General features: G+C 50.0%; 1 protein-coding gene across 1 annotated transcript; it reads left to right on the top strand.

Moving 5' to 3' along the window:
* Positions 1-747: 747 nt before the first annotated feature.
* On the top strand, positions 748-5337 carry LOC133362538 (structural maintenance of chromosomes protein 2-like; the record flags this gene model as incomplete). The annotated part of the gene is made up of 7 exons (XM_061581491.1): positions 748-951; positions 1718-1912; positions 2245-2445; positions 2574-2690; positions 3033-3223; positions 3389-3536; positions 5161-5337. Coding segments are annotated over exons 2-7 (984 nt in total), but the record flags the coding sequence as incomplete, so codon positions are not given.
* Between the last annotated feature and the right edge of the window lie 7189 nt (positions 5338-12526).

The raw sequence follows: 12526 nt of genomic DNA, 5'->3' as shown, positions 1-12526 counted from the left end.
CACCCAGACACTCACCCACACACTCACCCAGACACTCACCCACACACTCACCCAGACACTCACCCACACACTCACCCAGACACTCACCATCCACTCACCCAGACACTCACCCACACACTCACTCAGACACTCACCCACACACTCACCCAGACACTCACCCAGACACTCACCCACACACTCACCCAGACACTCACCCACACTCACCCAGACACTCACCACCAGAAGCTGGAGCTCAGCAGTCACCACAAGCTCCAGACGGAGCTCACCGCGCTCACCACCTCCATCGGTGAGCCACTCGCCTCCCCACTCAACACTTTCATCGGTGAGCTGCTTCCTCCCCCTCTCCCCAAATCTGTGTCTCTCGCTATACATCTCACTCTCTCTCTCCACGTGCTCTTTCTCCCTCTCTTTGTCCGCTTTTTTTTTCCCCCCGTCTCCCTTTCCGTGTAGAGGAGGTGAGGAGAGAACAATGTGTGTCTCTCTCTCTCTCTCCCTGTATCCCTGTATCCTCCCTCCTTCCCTCCCTATATCTCCCCGGGTCTCCGCTCCGACTCTCCATGTCTCTCCGTGTGTGTCTCTCTCTGCCCATCTCTGTTGCTCTCCGTGTGTCACTCTCTCTCTCACCCTCTCTCGTTTTCCCTCTCTCTCCCTGTTTCTCTTTAGCAGTGTCTTTTTCACCTTTACCCACTCTGTGCGTCTCTCCCCCTCTTTTTTCCTTTCCCCACCCCCTCTCTCCCTTCTCTCTCCCTCTCTGTAGAGGAGCTGAGTGCGGCGCCTGCTCTCTGCGAGGAGCGGAGAGCGGCCGCGTTGCAGCGCCTCCACTCCCTGGAGGAGCGACTCCAGAACGCCGAGCGGGACCGGCGCCACGAGCAGGAGGGGGCCTCTAGCGCCCTCGAGTTGGCACGGGGGACAGCCCAGAAGCTAGCGGGGATCGCCAGGGAGGCACAGCAGGTGAGGTGGTGGTGAGGGGGTGGGTGGCAGGTTGAGGGAGTGGTTGGGTGGGTAAATTAGGTGATGGGTAGGTGAGTTGGGTGAATTAATGAGTGGGAGGGTGGGTAGGTCAATTGATGGATGGGTGAATTAATGCACGAGTGTGAGAGTAAGCAAGCAGATGGTGCATGAGCTTTTGGGAGGGTGATTGGGTGAATTAAGTGGGTCATTGAGTGAGTGAACTCTAACCCCCCCCCCCCCCCCCCCCTTGCCAGTCTCTGTCCACTGTCAGGCTGGAGGTGGAGGAGCTCGAGAAGGAGGCGCTGGTGGGGCAGCAGGAGCTGCAGAGGCTGGAGGCGGCCACGCTCTCGCTGGAGGTGACCGTCCGGGAGCTCAGCGCCTCTGCTGAGAGCTTGCAGGTATCTACCTGCTCACTCGCCTACCCACACACTCACCTTCCCACATACTCACCTACCCAATCACTTTTTTTTTTTACCTGGAAAGGCCCACTGAGATTTTTTCAGACGTGACCTGGCCAAAGAATTATACCCCAATGCAGTGGCTTATTACGTGGAAATTTATAGTAGCCAAATACTCAATGCATATTTCTAAATGTGGAAGGAAGAACCAGAGGACCCGGAGAAAAATCCACGCGACCACTGGGAGAGAGACATGCGAATTCCATCAAACCCACAACCTCCTGTATACTGGGTGAGGTAGTTAACATCTTGCCACCCGAGTCGCCCTAATCCACCCCCGTGTCTCTTCTTCTGCCTGTGTGCCACAGGCGCGTGTCTCCGAGTGCCAGCGCCACGTGACGGAGCTCCAGGAGATGCTGCGTGCCCGCCAGGAGGCGCTGGGGGAGGCGGCGCGGGCGCTGGAACAGCTGCGGGCGCAGCGCGGCGCTGCCGCTCTCACCCTGACAGAGCGCGGGCACGCAGTGGGGCGACACCAGCGGGACGCCCTGGACAACGCAGCCAAGGTACCCGCCACTCACTCACTCAACCACTCATTCACTCAACCATTCACTCACTCAACCACTTCATCCCCCAATCACTCGCTCAACCACTCACTCAACTGCTCACTTAACTACTTACTCGCTCGTTTGCTGAACTGCTCTATCAACTGCTTGTTTGCTCAACCGCTCCCTTGCTCAACCGTTCGCTCAACCGCTTGCTCAACCACTCACGCTCAACCACTCGCACTCAACCACTCCCCCACTCACGCTCAATCACTCACTCACCCACTCGACCATTCACTCAGCCGCTCCTGAATCCCCACTAACCCCCTCTCTCTCCTCCCGCTCTCTCTTAGGTGGATCGTCTGCTCAAAGAGAATGCGTGGATCTCCACAGAGCGCGCTCTATTTGGCCGCCCCAACACGGCGTACGACTTCGCCGCCAGCGACCCAAGCGATGCTGCCCGGAAGCTATCGCGCCTGGAGCAGACACGCCGGCGGATGGTGCACACCGTTAACGAGAGGGCCATGAACCTGCTGGCCCAGTCCGAGGAGAAGGTGAGGGAGAGACAGGGGCGGGGAGAGAGAGGCAGGGAGAGGGGGAGATGAGAGAGGGGGACGAGGAAGACACGGGAAGAGTGAGACAGATCCTGAGACTCTGATCCTGTGTGACCCAATGACCCCAGTACGTGGACCTGATGAGGAAGAAGCGGATCGTGGAGAACGACAAAACCAAGATCTTCAGCGCCATGCAGGAGCTGGATCTCAAGAAGAATGAGGCTCTTAACCTGGCCTGGAGACAGGTACCACACTCGCCACTCGCTAACCACTCGCTCACCATGGAGGAGCTGGATCTCAATAATAACAAGGCTCTCTGGCCTGGAGACAGGTCCCATGCTGACCACTCATTCACCACCATACTCTCCAAGCACTCACTCACTATACTCACCACCCACTTACCACGGAGGAGCTGGATCTCAATAAGAACAAGGCCCTCCACCTGGCCGAGAGGCAAGTTCCACGTTCACCATTCACCACCATAATCACCATTCACTCGCCACCATACCAGTCTCTCTCCCCTCATCTCTCCACCCGCCCCCCCCCCCCGCATGCATCTCCCTCTGCCCGCGTGCGTCTCTTTCCAGGTGAATGGAGACTTCAGCTCCATATTCTCCACGCTGCTGCCTGGCTCCCAGGCGCGTCTCACTCCCGTGGAGTCCTCTTCCTCCACCTCCTCCACCTCCTCCACCTCCTCGCTGCTCCAAGGCTTGGAGTTTCGTGTGGCTCTGGGCTCCGTGTGGAAGGAAAATCTGAGCGAGCTGAGCGGAGGCCAGAGGTGAGGGAGGGGTCCCTGTCGGTTGTGTATATGTGTGTATCTGTGTATTTTTCTCGGTGCTATCCAGGTCCCTGGTGGTGCTCTCTGATCCTGGCGATGCTGCTACCTCTCGGCATATCTCTCTCTATGTTTATCTTTGTATCTCTCTCTCTCTCTGCTGGATAGGTCACTGGTGGCCCTATCCCTGATCCTGGCCATGCTGCTCTTCAAGCCGGCTCCGATTTACATCCTGGACGAGGTGGACGCCGCCCTGGACCTCTCCCACACCCAGAACATCGGACACATGCTGCGCACTCACTTCCTCACCTCGCAGGTACAACAACAGCAGCAGTTGCCAATCGCCATTAAGTGGCGATGACATCACCATGGCGCTTGTGCCAGGCTTCGTGCACTTTAACGCCACGATTACTGTGGAATGCCTGCCGGAAGGAGATCACAGGACGGAGCCAGGTGCTATGGGTTGACTGAGATGACTGGCAGATGCACCACCTGCATGCCCCTTCCTGTGCCAACTTGCTGTGTTTTAGCCGCCCGGCGCTCCGCTTTTTGTTGTTACTTTTCCCCTCATGGTGCTTGTAGCCACTACAGTGGCCAATGGGGGCACTGGATGGATGCAATCGGCTGGTAACCCCTCCACCTTCAATTCATTTACCACTAAATTACGTGAGAAATATCTGTCTGAGCTTTTGCTGGAGGCCCCAGTGGTACAGGCATCTATGAAGACTCGCAGGTACTCACACACACAACAACAACAGACGCCATTCGCCACTAAGCGGCGGTGACGTCGCCACAGCGCTTGTCAGGCCAGATGCACTCTGAAGCCTCGTGAAGTGTCAAAGGCTCGGCAATAGGTGACGGGACAGATGCAGGTGCCATTGGTTGTGCACGGGTGAAATTTGCTTTGCTCAGGCGGTGTTAGCCACTCAGGTTGTGACGGGGTTTCTCTCTTCATTCCTGTTGCCCTGGGCCCCCGGTACTGTTCCTGTTCTGATGTTATGAGCACTGATGCCTACTTCTTTGAGGGCGTATTGGCACGTAAAATAAGATCGATTGTTTGACTTGAGTTGACTGGCAGATGTACCAGCTCTACCCCCTACTGTGCCAAAGTGCTGTAATTTAGCTGCCCAGCACTCGGCTCATTGTTGTGAGGGTTGCTCCTCTGCTCTCCTCTGTTGTTGGAGGGTGACTACCTCCAACTGCCCAGTAGCGTTCTTCACAAGCATCCTCCACAGAGGCCGATCTTAACAGCACTTCAGCAAGTCTACCCAGCTGCACATCCTCCCGTACCTCATCACTCCATGTCTTTTTCAGCCCGTGTCGTGCCCGTTTAGCCCTATCTATGCAGCCAAATAGAAGCAACTTTGCCATGCGGTGGCTGGGCATGCGGGCTCCATAACCCAGCCAATGCAGCCTTGACCACCGGAGCTCACTGATGGGAATGTGTCCAGATCTTTCAAGGATTTGAGAGCTGCTCACATAATCCAGCCTTGTTAAACACAGAATGGATTGTAGGCAGGCCAGTCTGAATGTTTCTAACTGGTGCAGATGTTCCATTAGAGGGGTCCACGTTTCGCACTCGCCCACACACCTACTCAGTCATTCACTCCTACACCCAGAACATCGGACACATGTTGTGCACTCGCTTCTTCACCTTGCAGATACGCTCACATGCACGCTTACCCGTATACCCACTCACCCGTACATTCGCCTGCATAATCCCTCACCCGCACTATGGCTGGACTTCTGTGCCAGGCTAGGTGTTGGTCATGGGACAGACCCCAGGTGCTATGGGTTTGACCCACTGCTATCTCTCCCCATCTCTCTCCCCCCCCCTCCGTCTGTCCCCCCCCTCCATTTCTGTGTGTCTCCCCCATGTCTCTCTCTCCATCTTGCTCTCCCCATGCCCCCCCTCCATGTCTCTCTTTGTCCCCGTGCAGTTCGTGGTGGTCTCTCTCAAGGATGGGATGTTCAACAACGCCAACGTGCTCTTCAAGACGCGCTTCGTAGAGGGCGTTTCAACGGTGACGCGGCATACCAACGCCACCACCACCTCTCGACCAGCAGCCGCCTCCTCGTCCTCTACGAAGGGAAGGGGAGAGGCAGAGGAGAAAAAGGCAAAGAGAGGGCGACTGGGTGATGAGTAGAGTAGAGGGGAGGAGAGGGGGAGTGGGGAAGAGAGAGACGAGACTAATCTAGATTTGAAGTTTTCGTGACTGCAGGGATCCATACTCTTTGGTTCTTTCGGGAAAGTCACGTAGGTATAAAATAAAATAAATTAAATCACGACGTTTCGGGCGCAACACAAGCGTCCGTCATCAGGTGGGACAACCGCAGAAAGAGACAATTGTTGAAGTGGGCAAAAAGTCTGCTTGAGTGTAGAGACGAGACTGTCCCATCTCTCGTGTATGTTAGAAATCCACGTGGCATATACAAATGGATCGTCATACGACGTCTCTCCTGTCTCATGGTGCTATTCGTGAGAAATCAGCAGGGTATCTGTAAATGAATTGCTTTCATGTCCTTCTCTTTGTGGCTATGGCTGTGTCTCTAATGATGTCGGCGTCTATAATTAATGCTAGAATAAGTGTGGTATCTGTAAATGGATCGATCACTTGACAACTACCGGTCTGCATCTCCAGTTCTGTTTCTCTCGTTATTAGCAATCCGTGTGGTATCTGTAAACGGATCTCTGTCTTTCTCTCATTAGGTCTATTTTGTTATTAAAAGTCAATGGGATATCCTAAAGTGAATTGCTTTAATCTGTCTATTTCTAATTAGTTATCGATAATCAGTGTTGCCACTTCACAATAGAATAAATGTGATATATGTAAATGATTACTAAAAATGTGTATTAGGTATCTTAAATGTCAATGTGAATGTATCACTCTACATCTTCACTCACGTCTCTGCTTGTACAGGAGACCCTTGAATATCACGGGGTTACATTCTTGGAAAATGACGCAAAAGCGAAAATAATGAAGCCTTAACCTACATAATGGTTAGGCACACGGCAACCAAAAAGACTCATCGCAATTGAAATAATGTCTGTACTGTATGACAAATAAACAAAAAACTTAATTTAAATAAACGTGTAAAAACCCGAGACTAAAAACATTCCTAAACAATACTAGGTAGAAATACTGTACTTATCAATGCTCTAAGGCGGGTGGACCTTTGTTCCTACGACTGGGGAGCGAGTGTAACGGCATGAACCTGGTGACGCGCACACCTAACCCCCGTGACGATTATCTGAATCGGCCCTGTGCCTCCCCTAGGTCGACTCAGCCTTAAATGAGTACCTGGTGCGATGTGTAAATGTCACCAATGGGGAGACAAAGGCGGCCGGGCGTGGTGCTGGCAGTTCCGGCCTTCATAGGCGCTCACGAACAGCACTTGCCCCAACAGTGTTAATAGGCGACACGGGGAGTCTGCCAGATGCGAGCACAGCAAAGGTTGAGGTGCCACTGACTGCCTCATCCACCCGACATCACGCAACCAGACAATGATACAGTACTTCCGTGTACAGCATACCCGTCAAAGGCCAAAACTAACCCCGGCGACAGCTACATTGGTATTTACAGGTTGCCTGCGTTAGGTCTCCTGTATACTTGGTAGGGTATCTCTACACGGATCATTATACACCTGAATGTTCCATCTTCCCATGGGATTGTGTGTGGGAATGCCAACGGTGTCATGATTGGCATTTTTGGAGGAGGCTCGTGAAGGATGCTACCGTGATGCTCAAAACAACGACCGGAGTGCCAGGAGGCTAAAATACAGCAAGTTGGCACAGTAGGGGACACAGCTGGTGCCATCTGCCAATCAGTCAACCCATGGCACCTGGGTCTGTCCCATGACCTGTTGGTGAGCCTTCAACACTTCATGGCCTTAGTGTACCTGGCCTGGCACAGGTGCTGTCACTGCCACTTAGTAGTGAATGGCAACTATTGTTGGTTGAGTTGCGGTGAGGGATGTAGACGTGGTTGTGATGGATGCTGCTGTAGTTGTCTGCACACTGCAATAATAAACTGCTTTTGCAAAGTCTCCCCTTCGAGTCACTTGCTACATAACCCATTGGGGGGGAGGGGGGGGTGTTATGGGGTTGAGCTTACCAGGAGCTGCTCACTCAAGGCAGGGAGTGTGGAACAAAACGGGGGCAAATGGGTTGGTGGGTGTGAGTGCATGGGTGCATTGGTTCAAGCAGCTGGTTGCTGATACTGAAGCTGGTGCAGAGTTTGCTTGTCTTTGCTAATTGGATTCACACTACCAGATAGCATTGCGCACAGCTGACAGATTGAGTCAAAATATAATTTTATTAATTTGTCAAACATGGGAAGGATACTGTCTGCTATCCATCCTGTACACAAGTTAGTGATAATTATTTTATTATGTTTTATTTTATTATTTTTCTTCTACGTGACTTTACTGAAAGAACCAAGAAGATGACTGCCAGTTCACTTTCATCTCTCCACTCTGCCCTTCTATGCCAGGCCTTTTGTCAGCCTACTGCTGGGTCGTGGAGGGTAGTTATTCGACCATACTTCAGTACATTGGTCAGTTCGGCTTGGTGGAGGCGGGTGTTGCATTGATGCTGGAGTATTGTAGAGTAAAATGATGAAAAATAAATGTATTAATAGTACTCTATGATGTGCTGTGAAGAAGGGCCATTCCTGACAAATTGCCGCCATTTTTTCCTGTTAAGGCCACGGTGCTATTGACCAATGTGTTGCGTTGTGCATGTGCACATCACTTCGAAATGCAGCATCACCAAATAATTAGTCAAATAATGAGTTGATCTTGCTGACACTGCAGCCTTGGAGCAGCGTAAAGTGCCGTTTTTATACATGGTGGCCACCCATCCAAGCCTGATCCAGTGCGGGTTGGTGAAGGCGTGGAGCATAGATGTGGAGAGCATAGAGTTTACAGCACAACAACAAATGTTATCTGCGACGTAATGCCGTGGCATCGACCCTGTAAAAAAATAAAACTGTGAACTCCAGGTGCATGGAGCACGCAGGACACGGGTGACGATGCTGAGCTCGCGAGCGTGAGCAAACAAGTTGTGGAGAAGGCGATTCACCGGGCGGTGCAGCAATACATGCAGGAGAAGGAGCAGCCATCGTGAGCCAAGGAGATCAGGTGGAGCAACCTGGATCGTGACCCGACAGGACAGAGGTCAAAGATGGCCCAATGACGCTGCAGCCGACCCCACGCGGACAACTGAAATATCCTCCTCTTAATCGCGGATGTCCTGTATCGTTCCCGTACCGATCAAGAACAGACAGCAACCTTTGAGGAGTTATTTTTTTTATTAACAGGGGTGTCACGAAGCTTTGAACTTTAGCGTTGACTCCTCTGATGTGGTGGTGATAGACTTTCAAGTACTGCATCTGTTAAATATTAACAGTGCATTCAGGATTATTTGATCCAGATTTCTCTTTTTAATACAAGATGTCAATATCAAGGGTGTTGGTCAGATGATTTTAAACAATCCAGCAGTTATTGTTTGTATTAAATAATGGTATTTTAACATTTACCGTTTTATTACTGTATTACAATGCTTACCCTGCTATGTATTACATAATCACTGTCATACTAATTTACTGTCCTATGCCAATCCACTGCTCGATGAAGATCTCCACAAACCATGTTGGTCACGGGGAATGTTTGACCATAATTGACCACAACAGTCAGTGTGGGTTCATGCAGCGGAGCCTAGAATCAAACCGATTCATGTATCCCTGACCACTAATGTTAGCTGTTGGCTGGGAATCGAACTCAGGTAGCCAGGCTCATAGCACAACGTGTTAACCACTTGCTCCACTTCACCCACTATTCTTGTTTGTGGAAATTAAACCTGGAAATATTTATTACACGTTCAATGAGAATCAATTACAGTGTGTGCAATTAGAAATATAGTAGCCTGTATACAAACACATTCCTGCGGAGGGAGCTGATAGGAACGTTGGGTTGCTCGGTCAATGGCCTGCAGGGTCAACGGCGGCGTGGTGTATTCCGCAAATATGCCCGACTGTGAGGGCGGGCACAACTGGCGTGAGTAGGTTAAACGTTGAGTTTTATAAGGGCACCACGGGGTGACCAGCCCCTCCCCACCCAGCCCCACCCCCCACCCAGCCCCACCCTCCCCACCCAGCCCCTCCCCACCCTCCCTCCCCACCCAGCCCCTACCTGCACGACGAACGGACGGACACAATAATCCCCTGTGGGCTGGTGGAACCAGTGGATTCCTACCAGTATGATACATTTCACATACAGTGGTAGATTATAAAGCAATGTCATTGATATTTATTTTACATTGCATCTGTTCAAATCGTTATTCAATGACCAATTTATTGCACCGTAAACAAAATTAGGCTGCCTCTAACATATATATTCTGCCGTCAATACCAACATAAAAATCTAATTAATACGTTTAATCACAGAGGTTGAAAATACATTGGCATCGTCTACACTTGGATAACAACATATATTTAGAAAAGTGCCAAGACCAGCGTGTGGGAATGTAAATAATTAAACAGTCAAGAGTCTGTTTCATTGCCAAAAAAAAATCACTTTTAGGGCCATCAGCCAAACGTCCCCTCTCGTCCAATGTTTTCCATCAGTACTTTTAAGTACGCATCTCATCAGCAGTGTGTCTTCTTATTCCAGTCCCATGGCCTTTTGGACTCTTTCCCTCCACTGATATCTCCTTGCAGCAGCCTTTCCGCTGCTTTCCGCAGGTCGCTGCACCTTTCAACTGTACTTGATCCCGTTCGATGTTTTATGTGTAACGTGTAGTCAAATCGTGGACTTCCTCTTCGCCTGAGCACCTGCAAGTCTTCCGCCAATCGCCATCCCCTTGACAGCCGTTCACCAATTCTTCCTCTTCAATAGCAGGGGTGCGGCCGGTTAAAAACGAATTCTGCTGGGTTTACGTACTGTTATAGCCATCGTTGGGAGTTCGTTCCCCCCAAAGTAAAATAAAGAGAAGTATAATTGAAATTAATTGAATTTATTAACAGCTGAGTATGGTGTCAAAATTAACTGGGGCATGTGTGGTTAACAATTGCACTTAACGAATTTGGCCACTTGACTGAGTCGAGCGACCGGGTATTTTGACCTCTGTGAGACTGCTAACAAGTAATGTGTATGCAATCTGTCAAACCGTAAGAACTATTCACACACCATTACACAATTTCCTAAGGCGATTAAACCAATCAAATTGATCGAAAGCATTTAATTTTTTACGTCAAAGTATTATGCTAAGAAATTGCTAATTTTACACACATGCTTAACCGAAGCTATAAATTATAGTAAAATACAAAACATGCTTTACCGCTTATATGCTCGTGTACTGTTTTGTAGTAATTTGCATACAAATTCATTAGTTAACTCTTCACTCCCCTAACGATTTTATGAATTTTCATGATGCAGGGTCCCAGTTTAAATCAACAATAAATGTTTCTAATTTTACTATCTCACATGTAATGTTCTCTATTTCTCACCACATCTGTACAATTTTGTTATCCTAAATGGAATCCATTAACCTACATATACTACTCATAAAAAATTTACGTAAATTGTGATACAATCAGCTCATATGATCGATGACAGTTTTACATCACACGATGTTTATGCTGACAATGGTGACGGCTCAGGAAGACCGTCACTCAGCAGTGGATTGATCATGGCTGATGATGATAATTTCTTAAAATAATCGATTCTCACATTATCCAATGCATGTATTGTGAGCATAAAAAAATCAACTGTTTAATTGAAGCATCATTACATGCCTAATATGAATTCTACAAAAACATTATAAATGTGGATTTTTAAGGCAATTAACATGTAAGGCCATTTCTCAATGCACTGCTGGATGACGGCCTCCCCATGCTGTGAGGAGCGTGGAGGATCATACCATGCTGATCAGTTCGAGTTGGTGAATGTGGGGACCAGACACATTGGAGCATTGTACAGTAACAACAATGGATTGTGTTGCATTGGCCCTTTCTGAGAAGGTAACCCTGCAGCCCATACCACCCGTTTTATGCACGATGGACATCCATTCAAACACTAGCCAGGGTCCGCCCTGCTTAGCTTCCAAGATCTGATGAAACTTGGTGCATTCCAGGGGATTGCATCTTAGAAAATGCAGCGTAAAGATGAACTACTCTTTGGAAACATGAGCTAGGATTTTTGAAATGTGCGAAATAGCATTCACTAATGTGCCGATGAAAGAGCGATGAGATCGTTAGACCTGATTTTCTGTGTGACGTACTGCTCGTAAATAGAGCTGCAAATAAACGAAATTGTGTTTTGTCTGCGTGTTGTGTAATTGTATACATTCAACTAATATCCAATTGAAGATAATGTGATTTATAACTGCGACCTATTACATGTGTAGTGGTTAAACGCGGGAATATTCGATAACGGCTGCATGTCCGCACGGCAGCCAAGAAGAGGTGGTTGGTGAGCGTCATCATGGGAAAGTCGAGAGCAGCCAGGGTCAGGATGACCGTTGGGGTAATTCGTTGGGGTAATTAAGGGGGGAGGTGAAATTCAAAAGACCAGTATCTGCCAATCATAGAGGGATCTTCTGGAGAATGTTCTGGAAGGGGCAAAACGAGCCCGAGGGGCGATATGATGAAGACAGAAGACAAGAGAAGCTGAAGCCGGACCCGCCAAGCTAGTTAGAGTATTCTCTGGCGAGAGTGGTCCTGTGTGGACCTGGGTATGCTAGGATAGGGTCGCTAGGGGCAAGCGCAGTCCGTACGTCGGCACGCTTGACCCCCGGACCGTGGTATCAACCAGCGGAGACAGCGAGACACGGGCCCCGTACAGACCAGGAGTAGGACGCTAAAGGCGTGAGCGCCGTCCGTACGTCGGCACGCTTAATGCCGTGGCTGCCGTGGTGTCGACCCACTGAGACAGTGAGACACGGCTGCTCAGAGGGGTGAGAAAAGGAGAGTAGAGAATAGGATAGGGACGGGGCGAGTAAGGGAGCGAACGAGCGACGGACGGCGGATGCTCGGCATAACTAAAACGAGTGTTATAAAACAGACTGTAATAAAGTGGCCCGGGAAGAAGACAAGAAGTCGTCCGTCTTTATTTACAACACTACGCATGTGTCGTGGCGTAACGCGTGGGGTTAGCAAAGAGAGGCTGCAACTGAGGTCGCGCAGAGGTAAGCGGGGAGAAGCAGTGATTGAGCGGGTGCATTTGGGGACAAACAGGTGCAAGCGTCGAGACATGGCTTAGGCGCCGGAGAGGCGGCAGCAATAAGGGGGAGAAGCATTAATTAAG

This window comes from Lethenteron reissneri, unplaced genomic scaffold, assembly GCF_015708825.2.
Source record: "Lethenteron reissneri isolate LAM-NWPU_2019-01 unplaced genomic scaffold, ASM1570882v1 scaffold_1518, whole genome shotgun sequence".
Classification (NCBI taxonomy): domain Eukaryota; kingdom Metazoa; phylum Chordata; class Hyperoartia; order Petromyzontiformes; family Petromyzontidae; genus Lethenteron; species Lethenteron reissneri.
The sequence above is the reverse complement of the archived record's forward strand: the minus strand, read 5'-3'. Positions and strand labels throughout refer to the sequence as shown.